Source organism: Aquarana catesbeiana, linkage group LG10 (genome assembly GCF_042186555.1).
Source record: "Aquarana catesbeiana isolate 2022-GZ linkage group LG10, ASM4218655v1, whole genome shotgun sequence".
Classification (NCBI taxonomy): domain Eukaryota; kingdom Metazoa; phylum Chordata; class Amphibia; order Anura; family Ranidae; genus Aquarana; species Aquarana catesbeiana.
The window spans coordinates 198,211,327-198,231,773 of record NC_133333.1 but is presented as its reverse complement, the minus strand read 5'-3'; the positions used below and the strand labels follow the sequence as shown (position 1 = coordinate 198,231,773).

The following is a 20,447-nucleotide window of genomic DNA, read 5'->3' as shown; positions in this document are numbered from 1 at the left end:
AGGCGTCCGCCTAAGTGAGGCATTTTGGATTTTTTTTAGTCCTCACCGCCCAGGGCTGTCAGCTTCCACATCCCATAGGCAGCGTCTGCATCACATGGTGGACGATTACCTCAGGGCCAAAACAGAGATGGAGAGCTTTCCAGCTGATGATCCACTGACTTACTGGGTCATGAGAAAAGACAACTGGCCAGAACTTGCCTAATATGCTATTGAGTTGTTGGGCTGCCCTGAATCCAGCGTGCTTTCAGAACAGGCATTCAGTTCTGCAGGAGGTTTCGTTACTGATCATAGAACACGTCTGTCCACAGACTCCGTGGACCGTTTGACTTTTATAAAAATGCATCAGTCCTGGATTACCAGCTATGAAGCCCCTGATGCCGATGTCACTGATTAAGACTTTTTTTACGCGTTTCCCTGTAGAAGGCATCAGCTGGGAAAGGAGATCCTTTCCCAGCTGATGCCTTCTATGGGGAAACGCATCAGATGGAGCGATAGATTCTGACGTCACCACACACCAGTTGGTCGGGCTGTGAGCCACGGCTGTGTCTTTAGAAAAAGTTGTTTGTTTCGGATGGCAGTATCGTGTTTTTTAAAATAAAACTATGGAACCGATTACTGCACCGTGAAGTTTTTTCTTCTTTATCCTTCCTAATATCGACCCTGGGAGCCATTGCCACCTTATCTACTTACCATTGTGTGAAGAACCATTGCAGCAGGAGCATAAGCAGCAGGAGAAGTTACCTTTAGAGGAATCTTTGGATATACCGCCCTTGGCTGGCTGAGCTCTCTGATGTGCCTGTTTGATCCCTATAACCTGAGATCCACCTTATTCAGTAAGTGGCCATGAGTGTTGTGTGTTTGATGAACAGAACATATGATTAACCTTCTGACAAGCCATTTTTTATTCTGATTTGTCACTGGGCACCAAACAGCTTCAAATGGAATATTAGATTCATATTTTCATAGCACTTTGTGTTCTCACCATATGTCATTTTGGTATTTATATTTTGCACAGTTGTCTTTGGACAGCAACAGGTTCACTTTGATTGGATAGCGCAATTATTTCTGTTACACACTGAAATAGTACTACCAGTGTTACACTCCAGCAACCTGGATAGTTTAAAATTGATGCACACATATCGGGTAGTGGTAGGTGGTGTTACTGGAAGGAAAGCTGTCCCAGCAGTGGTGGTGTCCCTGGAGAAAATTGTCCCTGCATCTGTAGTGTCACTGGAAGAAAAAAATATCCCTATGTTGATGGCATCACTGGGAAGGAAATGTGTTGTTATGTTGTTGGTGTCAGTCTGGAGGGGAGGTGCACCCTAAGGGGTGCATGGTCCTAAAGAGATCTAGGGGGGCACTGAGGGAGTAAGGGGCCTGAAAGGTCTCCAAGGGCTTGTTCAGACATGCGGCTATCATTACTGGTGTTTGACAGCTGGTGAGGAGGCCATATGTTGCTACCACCAGTTTTAACCCTAAAAATGCTGACCTACTGTGTGCAGTGCATGCCATTTCAATTTTGTCATGTGTACAGCCCTAGCTGGCATCATCTCCTTTTTCAGGTGGGTGGTTGGGGCACTAAAACACTTACCTCCCTCCCACCTGTGTGAATGAGCCCCAATGCCTTGCTTACACTTGTGCTTGAAGGGGTCATATAATAAGGTGGTTGAGCTGCAGTTTTACTGTCTCCACCCCTTTAAGCTTCAAATGTAGCCATATGGAGTATGCATATGATGCAGTTATGATGCTATGCATCTAAAAAAAAATTAACCCCCGGTCTCATTTGGTGGGCAGTACTGCCTTCTGAACATGACCCATTTAAGTAAAGGCCATGTTATCATGGAATCATGACAGCATACACTAAGGACTTGTGTTAAGGATTCATAGATATGTGGGGTTCCCCTTTAAGCAGCATTCTAGACGTTTCTGCATTTATTAAAAGTTAGCAGCTACAAAAAGCACACACTCACCTGTCCCACGATCCAGCGATGTGGCCGTCTAAGCCCTCAGTTCTCTCCCCTGCCTCTCCCAAGTGCCAGCATCACAAGTGTGGGCACTCGGCTGCGACAGCTTGCGGCTTCATAGCTGGGTGCGCACTCCACATGCACAAGTCGTGCTGTGCATCCTGAATGGCCGGGCAATCTTTTGGGACATGTGACATGTCCCAGAAGATTGCAAGAAGGGAGGGGGAGAGGCAGCCCAAATGGGAGCTTGGTACCTGTCAAAACTAGGTACCCCCCCCCCAAAAAAAAACAAATGACATTCCAAATGTGGCATGTCAGGGGGTCAGGAAAACCGTAACTTCCACTTTTGGGTGGAACTCCGCTTTAAATATAAATAGCACTGCTGTGCGTCTACTAAAGGACAGTGCACTTGTCTGTTTGTCAGGAAAGCCACAATTTTGTGCACATTCTTGACATGTAAGCACGTGAACCTATCCTTATAGTGGGTATGTGGAGCTTACCTGCAGTTTTAGGTGTGCTCCTGATGAATTCTATTGAACTGTGCATTTTCTGAACATGCATCAAAGATGCAGCATCCAAGACTGTGATTTGCTTTCATGAAAACACACAGTCTAATAGAATTTAATGGGAGCACACTTAAAACCATTGATAAACTGCACATACAATCACGCTGTGGCCAATCCACAGCTCACCAGTGTGAATTCACTATTAGGGGTAAGAAAGGAGTAAATCGGTGAGGAGGCCAGGTTGGTAAGAGTATGTGTTAATGAAGAGCAAAGTAATGGTGGTGTGTAGAGAATGTGGTAGGCTACATGATGGGAACAGGAAAGTTAGAAGAGCTAAAAGCAAACTGGGATGGAAAGGGTGTCAGACAGAGGGCTGTGTGAAATGCCCAGAGCTGAGACAGGAGGCTGCAGGACATGTGTACTATGTAATGCAGATTTATGGAGGGGACAGCAGATATGATAAGAAGGGAAAAATAAACAGAGCAGAGGAGTGGGAGGATCGTGCAGGCAAGGTGGAGAGAGAGAGAGATGTGGAAGGGGCAGAGCTCAGATAAACCAGACCATGTGAGGGAAGAAGTAACCCAGGAAGGAGCGCAAGTTGGGGGCGGGAGTGTAGTTTGCTGGAGGATAGCATGATACATAGCTGCAGATAAGGCACAGTTAGATGAACGAAGAAGTCGGGGAATCAGTAGATCTTGTGGTGGATAAAAAGCACAGTCACTCCTGTCAGTGAGACAGGAGTAGCAACAGAAGCTCCCAGTGCGCCCCCTTCACCACAGACTAAGACCCCCCCGCCCAGGGCAAGTGCCCCTCCCGCCCACCCCTTGTACCGGTCCTGCTCCCTTGTACTAGGCTGCATAACACATCTTAAGCCCCTACTAAATTCTGGAAAGCAGGTGAAGAACTTTAGCCATGAAAAGTAATTGTAAATGTTTTGGACAAGTTGAGGTTATCTGCAGTTTTCTTAATGAGAAATATATATGGGTGGGACTTTATATGAGCCGTGACCCTCCGGTACAGAGGACTCCATCCCCGATAATTTTGCACAAAAAAGGGAAGGGGGAAAAAGGGGAAATTGGGACTTTGTATGAAACAAGGCACTTGGGATAAATTAAATCAATCAATATAATAAAATAACAATAATAATTTATTGGTAACACAAAGGGAGGTAGTACAATAAATAAATTAATGATAGATCAATATGTAATTAGCAGAATTAAAAAGGTATGATAATGACATAACACAATAAAATTCATAGTACAGTAGCATTGTTACACATGATTAATAATAAACTAATAGTACATTCCAAAATGTGTATACAGTAATAACCAATAAATTGAATTGATGATTTAAATAGATCAAACCCATAGTAGAAACATGGTCATTGGGGCATAGCATCCAATAGTAAAAAGTTCGACGCGTTTCGTGGATTATTTCCACTCATCAGGAGCTGCTATGGATTGGGGGTACCTGTTAATAAGTAATATAATAGAGATCATTAATAATGGATCATAAAAAAGGGGGGAAGAGAGGGAGCATAGACAATGGTCCTAGCAACTCTTACCTATGGGTAGCAATTAGTATACATGTAGATAATGGTAGTAATGCTAAATTTCAAAAAGCACTGGGAAGTGGAATAAACATCCCCCCGGGAGCAGAGGTAACAGCCAAAGGTCGGCATGCTGGCCAATAGGTGGAATGAAACACAGATGGTAGATGGAGTTCGCTCAACCCAGCATGGGATGGAACTGGTGAAAAACACATAATGGGGTAGTGTTAGTGGAGTGTGAAGATGAAGGACAATGTAGACAAAGGTGTGAGAGGAAGGGAGAAAAAAGTGGGTGGGAAATACAATAGCCCAGAACACAATTAGAGAAGTGAAAAGAAATGTGCAAGGGGTGAGCCAGGATTGGAAATCAGAGTGATGATCCACCATAAGGGTGAGAAGGAGACCCAGCATGTAGGTATAAGTTACCTAAAGCTACATATGGAAGTGTGTAGTGTGAACGTAAAAAGTATAAGGACTGGAAAGCATTGTAAAAGAGATAAGTGGAGAGATTGGCCCGCAACACCGCCGAGGATGTGACCAACGTCACGCTAGATGTCCACAGCTTGACGGGAGAGAGCACCCACGTCCGAGCGACTTGCGCTCATATGTAGGAACCCGGCATCCCTCGTGCTGGGCGTGGTTGGAAAAAAACACGTCGGCGTGTGGCGTCACAGGTGACGCCAGACGTATGGCGCGTGGGCGTGGCGTTGACGCGCAGCGAAGGCAAGCCGCCGCCCCACATGACCAACCGGCCAGGGGGGTGGGGGATAGCCACGGTGCGCGTCGCAGCTCCCGGATGTAGATGAATACACCTCCCTTATAGCAAAGAGTAACCTAATAAAAAAAAACAGGATTGTAGAGAAAAAAAGCATGAACCTAAGCTGGCTAAACTGGATGATATGTCCACAGGTGACCATGGGGTAAACATAATAGATAAGTGCAATGTTTCCATCCCTAATCAGTAAATGAGAAATATATATGGGTGGGACTTTATATGAGCCGTGACCCTCCGGTACACAGGACTCCATCCCCGATAATTTTGCACAAAAAAGGGAAGGGGGAAAAAGGGGAAATTGGGACTTTGTATGAAACAAGGCACTTGGGATAAATTAAATCAATCAATATAATAAAATAACAATAATAATTTATTGGTAACACAAAGGGAGGTAGTACAATAAATAAATTATTGATAGATCAATATGTAATTAGCAGAATTAAAAAGGTATGATAATGACATAACACAATAAAATTCATAGTACAGTAGCATTGTTACACATGATTAATAATAAACTAATAGTACATTCCAAAATGTGTATACAGTAATAACCAATAAATTGAATTGATGATTTAAATAGATCAAACCCATAGTAGAAACATGGTCATTGGGGCATAGCATCCAATAGTAAAAAGCTTGACGCGTTTCGTGGATTATTTCCACTCATCAGGAGCTGCTATGGATTGGGGGTACCTGTTAATAAGTAATATAATAGAGATCATTAATAATGGATCATAAAAAAGGGGGGAAGAGAGGGATCATAGACAATGGTCCTAGCAACTCTTACCTATGGGTAGCAATTAGTATACATGTAGATAATGGTAGTAATGCTAAATTTCAAAAAGTCAAAAAGTCGTGCTAGAGGAATGAGAGTGGCAACAACCAGGTGCCTACAGCATCAAAAAGAATTATGAAAGTAAAAAGTGGTCACTGTGCAAATAATTATAATACTAGTGTATATAAACACTGCAATGAAATTTGAATAAATATTAAATATACAGAACACAGATATTGCTTTCTATGCCTATAAAAAAAAGAAAAAAAGAAAAAAAGGGGGGAAAAGGAAAAATGAATAAAAATATTGAATACGAAAATAGGTGATTATATGTGAACAACAAAAAATTCTTCAGAACGCTAATGCCAAGTGCAACAGTGTATGAGAGCTGTGCAAAGACAGTAAAACATATACCATGTGAAAAACGTAAATTATACAGTGTAAAAATTAGAACAAACTTATATATTCCACCAAAAGTCCATATCCATACAGGAACAATAATTAGTAAAGTTTGTGCATGCTTTATAGCACAAAAACGTATAGATGGGTGTCCCCCAGTGCTGAGTGTATTGTAGAACCAAAACTTGCTGCAGTGACTAAGGTGCGTAGGCAGACCTCCACCATTCAAAACTGCTGCCTCTTACCAGAAAAAGTTGGTCTCTAGATTATAGGAGACCTAAAGGGCGGATGGCTGCAACCCCAACCAGGGATCTGTACAGCAGACACTGGTTCTCATCCGAATCCCGGAACTCTCTCCGTCAATCACACCATAATGAGTAGGATAAGTCCCCATAAAAGAGATAAAAGGCTCCACATAGCATAAAATCTAAGGTTTTATTGAATGAAAAAATATAGATTGCACTTACAGGATAGTTGTATAAACAAGCATACAGGAACGCCGGCCGGCTAAAAAAACTCCCCGTGTCTTCCGGGTGTGCAGATCGCGGTGTCGTCAGGACGTAGCTCCTCCTCCCACATTTGTCGGCTACATGATGAGAACAGGAAAGTTAGAAGAGCTAAAAGCAAACTGGGATGGAAAGGGTGTCAGACAGAGGGCTGTGTGGAATGCCCAGAGCTGAGACAGGAGGCTGCAGGACATGTGTACTATGTAATGCAGATTTATGGAGGGGACAGCAGATATGATAAGAAGGGAAAAATAAACAGAGCAGAGGAGTGGGAGGATCGTGCAGGCAAGGTGGAGAGAGAGAGATTTAGAAGGGGCAGAGCTCAGATAAACCAGACCATGTGAGGGAAGAAGTAACCCAGGAAGGAGCGCAAGTTGGGGGCGGGAGTGTAGTTTGCTGGAGGATAGCATGATACATAGCTGCAGATAAGGCACAGTTAGATGAACGAAGAAGTCGGGGAATCAGTAGATCCTGTGGTGGATAAAAAGCACAGTCACTCCTGTCAGTGAGACAGGAGCAGCAACAGAAGCTCCCAGTGCACCCCCTTCACCACGGACTAAGACCTAAGACCCCCCCGCCCAGGGCAAGTGCCCCTCCCGCCCACCCCTTGTACCGTTCCTGCTCCCTTGTACTAGGCTGCATAACACATCTTAAGCCCCTACTAAATTCTGGAAAGCAGGTGAAGAACTTTAGCCATGAAAAGTAATTGTAAATGTTTTGGACAAGCTGAGGTTATCTGCAGTTTTCTGCCGCATGTCATGTTTGTGTATCCTCTTGAGCACAAATGTTGCTTTCAATTGTCTGCAAAAACAAAAACAAACACTTTCATCTTATAAATCCCAATTTATAACAAGCAAAACAACCACCCAACCATATCAAGTGGTAATAAATACAGTAATTACAAAACCTTTGTCCTGTCACTGTTATCCATTGTTATAAAATGATATACGGTGCTCGACCAACAAAATACCCTGAATGAATTATTGATCTAGAGAAACAATCTAGAGAAAACAATGAAGACAGACAAAATGAATGGTTAATGGAAAACTAATATTGTTCACCATGCATTTTGCCTTCACAGAAGAAGGTTCCAATTGCAGATGTGGAGAAAAAGACAAGACATAAAATGTTTTTTTTGAGAGAGCATTATCAGATGTCTATCATCATTTGACTACATTGAGTTATTCTTTAAATTACCTGCATTATGTAAAATAATATCATTTTTTTAAAATTTCAGTTCTGGTAAATAATTAACCAATAAACATAACAACTTCCCCACACATCTCAGAGTGATCCAGGTGCTCTTTAGTGTTAGTGGAACTGCAGAGTGGCTGAGGGGCAGAAACTCAGATGTGCACAACACACTTGCCTAATTTGGAAGACTTACCTGATAGTTTGCCTTTCTACAGAGCTGACATCTCCATTCCTGTTTCTGCTCCATCTTTTCTGCTATTTCTTCTGTCCCGACATCTTTTATCTTTATAGGTGGCCCCTGATGTAACTCCTGTGCATATGCACTGAAATTCCATTGTCCCAAGACCCGGCTCTATTCTCCACATCTCACATATACCAGGAGTGGGCTGAGTGTGTACACTGTACTGTGCATGCACTGCAAACAGTGTACACTAGGCATGAACTTAAAGCAGAATTAAACCCTACTATCCTTTTCAACCAAGGAGGCTGCCATCTTAGCTTCTGTTTGATTTGCAACTAACATGGTGCTGACAATGTGATCAGTTATGACACCTGTCATTTAATGATTTGACAGTTTGGTTGAAAGCACAAGCAAATGTGACAGTTAGCAATCCTGGATTTCCTTAAATGTAATGCCCCATACACACGATCGGACTTTCTGACAACAAAACCGTGGATTTTTGTTCGAAGGATGTTGGCTCCAACTTGTCTTACATACACACGGTCACAAAATGTTGGCCAACAATTATGAACGTAGTGACGTACAAGCCATTACGAATGCTAGTTATATCTCCGGCTCGTACTTGATTCCGAGCATGCGTGGACTTTTGTCCGACTGACTTGTGTACACATGATCGGAAAGTCCGACAATAAACATATGTTGGTGGAAAATTTGAGAACCTGCTAGCCAACATTTGTTGGCGGAAAGTCCTACAACAAATGTTCGATGGAGCATACACACGGTCGGACTTTCCACCAACAAGCTCACATCCAACATTTGTTGTCGGAAAATCCAATCGTGTGTACGGGGCATTACATGTAAGGAAATCCAGGATTGCTAACTGTCACATTTGCTTGTGCTTTCAACCAAACTGTCAAACCATTAAATGACAGGTGTCATAACTGATCACATGTTAGTTGCAAATCAAACAGAAGCTAAAATGGCAGCCTCCTTGGTTGAAACTGTTTGATCTGAATGCAAGTTTGGACTGAATCTTGGCTGTTCAAGTATTCAAACGAATGCTTTGAACATTTACCTGTTTGGAGGGAGCTGAATGTCATATATTAGAACCAGTTTCACTACCGCTATTATACATGACAGCGTCCCGCTGTCAATCGATGTTAAGGATGCCGATGTGGGCATGGTACCACTGAGTAGTTAACAACCAGTGATGTCACTGGCCCCATTCACTTATATTGCCCAGAATTCCCTTCAATGTAAGCTAACCAATCAGGGATAGTTAAAAAAAAAAAAAAAAAACAGCATGGGGACTCCCCCCAAAATTCCATACCAGACTCTTCAGACATCCGAACTCTTTACCCTGCCTTTCCACCTTATACAATCTGAGAATACTTTGCATTTGTTGGTCCAAGCTAGACCAATATAACTATGCAAACATATCCATACAGTTCAGCTTTATTAAAGTAGTGAGGTTCAGTAATTGTGGCAAAGTACAGTAATGCATTATAGCTAATCTAATATTGTCTTGTTCCCTCAGATAAATACAATAAGCTGAAATCTTGTTTTTCTATTGGGTTACTGTCCTGTACACAAGTCATTGCACATTCATCCAGGCCTTTTTTCAGCTGGAACTAGGTGGAACACAGTTCCACTACCTCTGGCTCAGGCCTTCTGCTGCCTGCTCAGCACTATCACCTGTAAACACAGAAGTCTGGCTTCTGTGTTTACAAGTGACAGCTTGTCTCCAGCGGCTCCCACAGATATAATCTTCTGAGCAGATGTCACTGAGTGCAGGATGGGGACAAGGGAGATGCAGGTGCCCGGGATGCAGTGCTGATGCCAACACCCCAACTGGATGATCTCTCAGCAAGTGACAGACAAAGCCACCTACAGTATACCCAAGCCTGCTGTGTGCTTGAGCTTAACACAGCAACAAAAATAGTACACGTGGAAGATGATGGAGCTTTTAAGGAGAGGCAGAGAAGATGGAACAATGGAGAGGTCAGAGCTAAAGAGGGGTGAAAGTGAGATGTGAATTTGGGATGCAAAGATAAGCAGGTGTGGAAGAAGGCTGAACTCTGCACTCTGTGTATAGCACACAACTGAACTCGGAATTCGATATGCAGAACACTCTGAACTCTGCACTCTGTGGCCAACCCTCAGGAACTCTGCACTCTGTATGTAATGCACTCTTGGTATTTAGGGGCCCCTTTAACACCCTCCCACCATTGGTGAAATTTGATCACATCCACTATTTGATGCCGTTTGGAGGGTGTGCATGAGGGGGGTTTGGGGGGTTGTGTTCCTGCAACTATTTTCTGATAAAAAAAAGCCCTGCGCATTGAAATACTAATAGTATTTTATTACTGTCAAATTAATTTGCTTGGGTACAAAACCTGTTTTATTGTTATTAAAGGTTGTATTAATTTTTTTATATTGTTAAAGCAAAGCTAAACTTATACAAGTATTTTTTAAATTATTTCATGGGTTCATTATCAGGAAAGCCTACTTAAAATGTACCATTTGCTGGAAAAACAGGTCTAAAGACAAGATCAATCAATAACTCTGTTTGAACAGATGTCTTGCCCCCTCAGCAGAGACTATGTAACTTATTTAATAGAGATCATGTACTGTACTCGGAGTCCTGTGTATGGGATATCCAGAATGAGGTACTTTTTATAAGTTTAGAAATGCTTTATTTTTATTGTTAGCCTCTATTTGATGCGTGCATATAAAATTGCAACTGAGACCCCTGTGGTGTAACTAGAAAGTCTAAAGAAAACAAGGGAATCAGTTTAGTGCAAAATATTGACAGGCAAAGCCTAAATAACAAAGTTTATCATAGGGATTTTCTTCTGCCATTCAGTGAGCTTATCTGGTTATTTACAAGTGCTTCAAGAATTTAAGTTGGTTGATGCTGAGTATTATAGGATTGTCTTCTTTGTTTAGTACATAAAAAGTTTTAGGACCCATTTTACACTTCTGCATGTGCTACCGCATTGCTGCAATGTGTGGTAACATCCGTAACAATTGTTAGTGCATTGTGGGGCCATTCATTTTGAATGGCACCCCAAATCACTAAACCACTGTACCTGCATTGTAGCATGCTGCAATGCACAGTAATGTGCGGTAGTGTGTTGTGTTGGATTGTTCACAATTCATTAGTGGCAGAGGACCTTATAAGGTTGAATTACAACAGGAGTAGAGACTGTTCATTAAGCATGCCGAATGGTCACTGGGTTTGGTAAATAAAGTGTAGATTTTTTTTCTTTTTTTTTTACTTCAATCATCAACTAATGTGCAAGAAAAATCCTCCTAGGTGATTGGATATTACATGTGGTTGGATAATAAAAGTGAACACAGCTTCACATTATTTACAAACATTCACTTTGCTAATTGAACAACCTCTATTTCTTCAATAAATCAGCCTAGCTAGGTGATCATATTTAGTTCATATAAAAACAATTCTGAATTTCTTTTACCAATGGTTTCTTTTTCAGTATGCACAGCACAGCTTTGATGTCAGTACTTAGAATTGATATATATATATATATATATATATATATATATATATATATATATATATATATATATTTAAAAGGTGAAGAGGATTTGTACTTACTTGATCTTATTTTTACAGCATCCAATGAGTGCCTCATTGAAAACCCTGCATTTGTCATCTACTCCTCTGTTGTATCCTTCTATGTCCCCTTTATTGTCACACTCCTGGTATATGTCCAGATTTATATAGTTCTGCGAAAGCGAAGGAAGAGAGTAAACACCAAGCGCAACAGCCGTGGAGTGGAAGCAGATGGCAACAAGGTAAATGATGTATACAGATATAATATATATAGAATTTTATTTTATAGTTTCATAATAAATGGTAATAAAATAGTTATAATTTAGTGTAAGCAATTCCGTACCTTGCCACAATGTTATTGCTAAAATATAATGGTATTATTGATAATATAATATTGATATAATAAAACTGGAGAGTGCAAAATCAAGTGCAGTCGTGCATGGTAGCCAATCAGCTTCTAATTTCAGCTTGTTCAATTAGGCTTTGGCGAAAAAACCTGGAAGTTGATTGGTTTCTATGCAGAGTTACACCTGATTTTGCACTCTCTAGTTTTAGTAAATCAACCCCAATGTATCATTTTGCAGTTGGTATTTCCATACCCATTGAGCAGTCATTTTGGATCTAAAATGTTGAGGTTCATATTCTACGGCTCTATAGCTTATAGGACCTAGGGCTTATGCCACCCGTTGATCCTTTTTATAAGGTGGAATATTTAGTCCCAAGTAAAACTCCCAGCCTGACAGTAAAAGGTTATGGTGGCCCTGCTCATCATTATGCTACTGGCTTTATATTGTATCTTTTAGAGTAAAATGACCTAGTATGCTTCACTGATACATTAAAGTAGAGACACAAAAATACCCGACTTCCAGATTCCAAAGGAAAGCCTTACTGCCAGCTTATGAAGTGATTATGGTGTCATCATATATAGCATAGCTTCCAATATCTACATTACTCTTAAACTATTGTTAGTTACAGATCTCAAGAAGCATTAGATTCCACTGCAAATACTTTAGGAGCTTACATTTGGAATCTTTGTCAAAATAAGTGACTTTCAGAAGAGCTTGGTATAGTACAGTGGGAGTTGGGTTATTTAGGTGAAACTGTTATATCAAGTTGTGTGAACGTAGAAGGGGTCCACAATTCTTTTATATTTTTTGGCTCATCTATAACCTGGCTTGGCTTTTGCAGCAAACGAAGATCTGGAAAATAGCATTTCTTCTATCCTCATTTTATTTAGAAAGTGTAATGACAAAAGCCTGAAGCCTGGTAAACAGTAGAAGTTTTTTTTTATGCGGACTGCATTCCTGTGCAATTCTGATGTGAATCGGCTCCTAATGAAAGGAATAAAAAACATGCAAGAACAATATTTACAGAAAATTAAAATTTCAAAACAAACCATATCAACAGTAAAATAAATAGGTTTAAAAATGAGAGGTACTGGTTTGTCTGGTCTTTGGCTCCTGTGTATAGTCTAATTCATTTCAGAGTAGGTCTGATTCTTTTTTTAAATTCCTTTATTGCAAATACACTGAAGGCATAGAAATACAATCTGGGTTACAGTGCCTTACATATTCCATGTTGAAACATTTTTGAATCACATAAAATCTGACTGTAAACCAAAGTCCAAGTTATTTATCAAACAGATATAGTAGCCCAGATAGGTTCTAGCCAAAAGTATGACTGTTCTATTCAGAATATAAAAACTTATTAAGGTTGCCTACAACGGGCTTCCTTGCATAACACTAGATTGGTTTATGAACAGTTTTGATATTTATGGTAGTAATTAAATCTTCATAGAGAGATATGTCTATTGCTGTATATATGAGTGTTACCTGCTCATCATAAAATAATATTATTCCCATTTTATTCGTTTTCGCCGTCACCACGGCTGCTTAGTGAGCGGATCAAGATACAGAAAAAAAACAGAGAAGAAGAGATTAGAAAACGGATAGAAAAGCCAAGTAAGCGGAGGGGAGGGGGATGCGTGAAAGGGAAGGAAGGAGGACAAAATAGGGTAATTTATATAGGAGTGGCTGCGACACCGCCCCCCCCCCCGACCCCACCCATCACACACTAGGAGGTTGTATATAGATATCTGCGTTAACAGGGTCCTCGCTCAGGTGGGTGAGGATTGAGTCTGGGCTAGGTCCTGTAGATAGGCGTCTGTACCGACAAAATATCTCCAGGGTCTCCATTTATCAATAAATTGTTCCTCTTTGTTTTGCAGAGTTGCCGTCAATTCCTCCATGCGTAGAATACAGTTCACTTTTGAATACCACAGGGCCCTAGTCGGAGGTAGAGGATCCCGCCAGAGCGCCGGGATGCAGGTTCTAGCAGCGTTAAGAAGCTGCATAGTCAGCGTTTTCTTGTATTTTTGAATCGGTCTTGTGGTCAGGTGCAGGAGGCATGCGGCCGGGTTGTCTTTGAGATCAACCGAGGTCAGATTTTGGATGGTCGAGGTTACTTCCTCCCAAAAGGGTCTCAGAAGCGGGCACGACCAAAAAATGTGGAACAGATTGCCCTCCTCCCTGTCGCATCTCCAACACCTATCCGACAGTGACGGATTCATTTTGTTTAACACATATGGGACTCTGTACCACCTGGTCAATATTTTATATCCCGCTTCTTGATATTGGCTCGCTATAGAGGATTTGTGTGCCAAGATCAAGACCTTCTCTCTTTGCTTAGTGGAGAACTGGGTCCCCAGATCCCTTTCCCACTTCAGGAGGAACTCCGGGGTTGAGTCCCCTCTCTGACCCGAAAGTAGACTGTACAAGTAGGACAGTGTGTGTCTAATAGGTTCTCCAGATCGGCAGAGTGACTCTAGAGGGGTGTAGCTCCGAGGGACATATGATAGTTCCTGGAAGGTCTTCAGGTAGTGCCTAAGTTGGAGAGCGCTGAGGCCGTCCAATGGGGGATCTATGAGTTTGGAAAGTGCGGAGGCAGTTGGGAAGTCACCCTGGGGCCAGATCTCGCCTAGAGACTGCTTCTCATTAAACTTTAATTGTCTCAATCTACGGCTTGTGAGTCCGGGGGAAAAGTCGGGGTTACCTATGATAGGTGTCATGGGAGAGGGTAGCGGTGAAATGTCCGTAGCTCGGAATATTTTCCTCACCACTCGAAGGGTGGCCCCTATCAGTGGGTGAGATTTCATATCTGCTGGCGGAGTGGACAAGAGCCATGGTGATGGGAGTAAGGGAATAGAGACATCCTCAATTTCCATCCCCACCCATTGTTTTGAGTCCCCATTGCAGTGCCAGTCTACAATCCTGGCTAAGTGAACCGCTTGGTAATAACGAAATATATCCGGGAGCCCCACCCCCCCCTTGTCTTTAGATTTAGTCAGTGATTGTAGTTTCATTCTGGGGGATTTGTGAGACCAGATAAATTCTCTAATGGTAGACTGAATTTGTTTAAAGAAGGTAGTTGGTAGCTGAATTGGTAGTGTTTGAAGTATATATAAAATCCGGGGAAGGGCTGTCATTTTCAGGGCGTTGCAACGTCCGAACCAGGTTAGGGTAAGCTTGTGCCACAACTGGAGATCTGTCTTTAGTCTCTGGAGTAGGGGTACAAAATTGCTGTTGTATAAATGTGCCAAGTCCGGGGTGATGTCCACCCCAAGATAGCGGATAGATTTCTCCGCCCACCTAAAGGGGAATGATTTGCTCATGTTTACTGCTTCCTTAGCTGGTACTGTGATGTTTAACACCGCGGACTTGGCACAATTGACTTTGAAATTTGATAATTCCCCATACACCCTAAGAGCAGACAAGATGTTGGGAAGAGTGATACATGGGTTTGAGACAAAGAAGATCAGATCATCGGCGAAAGCCGCGATTTTGTGATGCCCCGAGGGCTTGACAATGCCTGTAACATTAGGGTGCCCACGGATGCTACACATGAATGGTTCAAGGGTGAGGATGAAAATCAGTGGGGACAGGGGGCATCCCTGTCTCGTCCCATTTGTAATATTGAAGAAATCTGAGCGCCACTCGTTGACCCGTACCGCAGCCGAGGGAGTCGAGTACAAAGACGACATCCAGCCTCTCATGTTTGGGCCCATACCAATATGTTCTAGGGTGGCCCGCATAAAATGCCAGGCCACCCGGTCGAAGGCCTTCTCTGCGTCCGTAGATAGGAGCAGAAAAGGCTTCCGGACTGATCTCGCTTCATGGATTAGATTGAGCACTCTGATGGTGTTGTCTCTCGACTCCCTTAGCGGCACAAACCCCGCCTGGTCTAGGTGAACCAACTGAGGGATATGTGGTAAGATTCTATTGGCGAGGATTTTGGAAAATAGTTTCAAATCTACGTTAAGCAACGCAATCGGGCGATAATTACTGCAATAATTAGGATCTTTCCCTTCTTTTGGGATCAGGGATATAAATGCCCGTAAGGGGTCTACCATGTTAGTATTAGTATTATTCCCCCTTAGTGAGTTGTATGCTTTCAAAAATTGTGACGATAAGTTGGGCTCAAAAGTCTGGTAATAGGTCAGGGTGAAGCCATCCGGCCCCGGTGCCTTCCTGGGTTTCGTTTGTGCCAGGGCTAGCAATAGTTCTTCCTGGGTAATATCCGCTTCAAGAGCGTCACTTATTTCAGCTGGCAAAGTAGGCATGCCCGAGGACCTGATGTATTCACCCGCTAGTCTCTCTTTCTCCACCAGAGAGCCCGTGGGTTCCTCCCTATGTATATTATAAAGCTGTTGATAATACTCAACAAATTCTCTGGCTATATCCCTAGAGGTATGGACTTTTGCTCCTTGTGGGTTCATTATAGATGGGATATAGGTGCGCTGTCTCGGAGCCCTTAGAAGCCTGGCCAGCATGGTTCCTGGCTTATTGGAAAATTCGAACATGGTTCTTTTAGCCCAAGCCAGATTCTGTATGGTTTTATGGTACAAGAGGTCTTTCAGTTCACCCCTGGCTTTCAGTAGAGCCTTGAGATGTGCTTCGGCCATAGACTTCTTGTGTAGCTGCTCGAGAGATCGTACCTGGGATATCATGAATTCGATCTGTTTGGTTCTTTCCCTTTTTTTGGCAGCCCCGATCCTAATTAGTTCCCCTCTTACTACACATTTGTGGGCCTCCCATATTGTCATAGAGGGCAACAATGGGTCTGTGTTCTCTGAAAAATAGTTGGTTAATGTCCTACTTATCTCTGCACGTACTTCCGGAATTTGTAGGAGGGATTCGTTCAGTTTCCATGTGGGGGGGGATCTTATGTCCGTATCCCAGCACATGGTTACATGTGTGGGAGCATGGTCCGATAGTGATATGTAGTCAATTTGGGATGAAGTGACATATGGGAGATCTTTATGCTGGATTTGGAAGAAGTCTATCCTGGAGTAAGTTCTATGCACCGCGGAGAAGTAGGTGTAATCCCTCTCCTCCGGGTGCATGACCCTCCAGGGGTCAACCAACTGTAGGCTAGCTAGCTCCTGTTTGAGCTTTTTCAGGTAGTTGAAAGACAAGTGGGATGCCCCTCTTGAAACGTCGAGGAGCGGCTCTGGGGCAAAGTTAAAGTCTCCGCCCATCAGAAACATACCCTCTCGGAATTCCAGGATCAAGGGAGTGAGTGCTCGCAAGAAGGATAAGTGATCAGAATTAGGGAGATAGACATTGACCAGGGTCACTATGGAATTTCTAATCTTGCCTTTCAGAAATAGGTACCGCCCCAGAGGGTCTGCTCTCTCTTCTAACAGCGTCCACGGTATAGATCTTGCTATTAGTATGCTGACCCCCTTGGATTTCGGCAGGGGGGAGGGGGCATGATATACATTGGGGAAATCCCTGTTGCCAAGTCTGGGAACTGCCGACTGTTTGAAATGTGTTTCCTGAATAAACGCCACCTGTGAGCGCGATTTTTTCAGGTCAGAGAGGAGTCTGGAGCGCTTTTCTGGTGTCGCCAGACCTCTAACATTGAGTGAGGTAAACTTTATCTCACCTTGCTTACGTGAACCCGGGGGGATTCCCAGGGGGGCCATGTCGCCCACCAATACCATACCGGAAAAACAAGAAAGAAAGAAAGAAAAAAAAAAAAAAAAAAAAAAAAAAAAAGGGGGGGGGGGGGACTGATCAGTGAGGTATAAAGCAGGGGGCAATGGGGGGGTTGCAGACAGGAGTGAAAGGGGTGAAGAAAGGAGAGGAGTAGGGGGGGTGGAGAAGAGGGGGGGTGGGAGAAAAAAGAAGGGGAGGGGAGAAGAAGAGGGGGGGGGGGACTAGAAAATAAAGAAACAGGTATAGAAACAGAGCAGGAAGGTGGAAAAGAACAAATGCTAAGAGGGATAAACGAATTATCCCCCTGTTGCTAAACTAAGCCTTGCGCACTTATGCGCTACCTATTAGTGGGAGTGGAAGGCTAGACTCTGTGATACAGCGGGAGACGTGTCGACAGGTGGGAACCGGCATGTTAAGAGATACCGGACTACTACCGTTTATAATAAAACATACCAAATAATAATAAAACTTTCCAAAAATAACTCAATTTGCCGTATTGCAGAACCGTTCAGGTCGCCTGTATGTATCCCCCCGTATCGCAACATATTGGAACACAGAGGGACACGCACACTAGCTTCCCGTCAGCAATAAATCTATCACAGTAAGTTCCAGTATCAAACCTCAGTACATCATTAGATTATATACCATTCCGTGTCTTGTGAATTAGGGCTCCTTCAGCGCCACTCCCCCGCCCCCTCAACATAAAATGAGAAAAAAACCTGCAATAAACTGCAAACGGAGGGTAACAGAACAAAAACACGAACAAAAAATGTCTCCGTTGGAAGCAGTAAGTGATGGAAGGGGGGGGCAGCGCGAAGTCCCCCATGTCATTTGGGTCTAAGTGACTACTTTAGGCAATTGCCTCCCTGTGTCTAGAGGCAGGGCCCCTCTTAGGTGCATAAACAAGATAAGCCCCTTAGACTAACTATAACCCACTCACGGAACCGTGTGGATAAATTGTGAGATCAGGAAGGTTAGTCCAATCAAGACTCTGGTGAGGTGAGGTTGTCTCTCGGAGAGGTTCTGGATCTGGAACGCCATTGTCGTCTACTGGGTCTTTGGGGTCTCGGAGATGCAGAACGTGGGTTGCTGGAGGTTATTGGAAAGTCCAGCCAGTTGGGTACTGAGAAGCCGGGGATTGCCAAAAATCCGAACAGATCAGGAAGCTGGTCGGGCCATCGCAGAACAAAAGAGTTGTTCCCTTTCTGTACTATCAAGTGGAAGGGGTGTCCCCATCGGTATGTAGCTCCTGTTGATCTGATCGCTTCAAGTAATGGTCGTAGTTGGCCCCTCATGCGTAGAGTGAGTCGCGATAAATCCGGGAATAATTGCACAGACGCCCCATCAAAGTCCACGGGACCCCGAGTCCATGCTCTTTGCAGAATTTCCTCCTTAATTGTGTAGTAATGGACTCTCACCAACACATCTCTCGGTGCGGGTTCTTCTCCTCCCCTAGGACCCTGTACACGGTGCACTCGGTCTAATTCCAGCTCAGCTGTAGGAGGTTTGTCCAGCAGTCGGTTAAATATGGCTACTATCGTGGCTCTGAGATCATTCCCTGATGTGGCTTCAGGTAAGCCGCGTACCCTAATGTTGTTCCTCCTGCTGCGATTTTCGCCATCGTCTATGGATAATTGCATCAGGATCAAGCGCTTTTTATAATCGACATGAACCTTTTCCATTGCTGACATTCTGGATTCAAGCAGGGAGGTGGATGTTTCCACTTCAGATACCCTGGAGTCCACTGTATCAATCCTCTGGTTAAGGTCATGGATTTCTTTAGAAAGGGTATTCACAATTGTAGCTGCAGAGTCAGAGATATCCTTTTTGGTGGGGAGAAGGGCGATCAGCTCTTTCCAGCCTTCAGGGAGTGCTGGCCCCTGTGTACTAGCAGATTGTATAGTTTGTGCGAATGAGCTACTGTCTAACCCCGGGATTTCTGGGGATAGGATCGGGGAGTCCGGTCTGTTGGGAAGAGACCCGTTACCTTGTGTGGCATTGGGGGGTCCTTTACCCGTCTTTTTGAGCGAAGCAGTGCCAGCGTTGTTGTTACTGCGCGGCGGCGCCATCTTGGATTCCTGGGCCTGTGACGGAGTGGCCGAATTCCGCAAGAAATAGGCTGCAATGTCCGCGTTTTTTTTTGTTGCGGGAGATCCCGGGGGTCTGTCCGTCATGGGCATGTAGTTATTTATCCGGTAGGTGTAATAAATCCGGTTCCGGCCCGAACGAAGCACGGAGCTCCCTAAAGAAGCAGCCTCACAGCGCCATTGCCAAGCCACGCCCCCGAGTAGGTCTGATTCTGACAGAATCAATGGCTGTCAGAAATGGCTCTTAACATTCTGGCCTAGTTCGAATTAAAAGAAGAGCAGTGGCAGTTGCCAAAACAGAAGCCTTTTGTTGACCCTGCAGAGGGTGTCACTGAGGGAACCCCCACCCAAACAATATTTCCAGATGGCATGGCAACATAACAACAATTGGATAGCTATATCACCTGGAAAATTTAGTGTGACCAATTTGCCTTCTGTAATTTATAGAACAGACATGTTTGGTATTGAACTGATTGTTATCCTCGTATACATTTGTGTAAACACTTGTTAATAATATGGCACAATCATAATGTTAAATGGTATGAAACTTACTGTAATTCTTAGCAGCTGATATGTATGTTGGTATAGGTTACTAACCCCAGTCTGACAGATGTGTATTCCTCCAGCTTATTTATGATAGGCTGTTTTAAAAGCCTCTGACTTTCCAGTCTCTACTGGGCACAGACTCTACCATTTAGCTACAATATGTCTGGCCTCATTGCTGTGCAGATTCTGGAATGATTTTATGGGATTTTCTGGAATAATTTCATGTCTCAAGCTGAGCTGTGTTCTAGCATAGGGGTGTTCAGTCTGGTCTGTTAAATTAAAAAGTTGTTGCTCCTTTCTAAAGCATAGACATTAGAATGAAATTTCAACATGTTATAGTGGACGTATGAATTTTGGAGAAATTAGGTTGGCACTGTGTGCAATAT

The 20,447-nt window shown here is 43.3% G+C and overlaps 1 protein-coding gene across 3 annotated transcripts in view; it reads left to right on the top strand.

Annotated features, from left to right (window-relative positions):
- Nucleotides 1-20,447, top strand: part of DRD2 (dopamine receptor D2) — a 794,711-nt gene that overhangs the window by 701,535 nt on the left and 72,729 nt on the right. For all 3 annotated transcript variants that reach the window (XM_073603096.1, XM_073603094.1, XM_073603095.1), the window contains exon 5: nucleotides 11,490-11,671. In XM_073603096.1, the coding sequence (XP_073459197.1) occupies nucleotides 11,490-11,671 (182 nt within the window). The remainder of the gene's footprint in view (nucleotides 1-11,489; nucleotides 11,672-20,447) is intronic.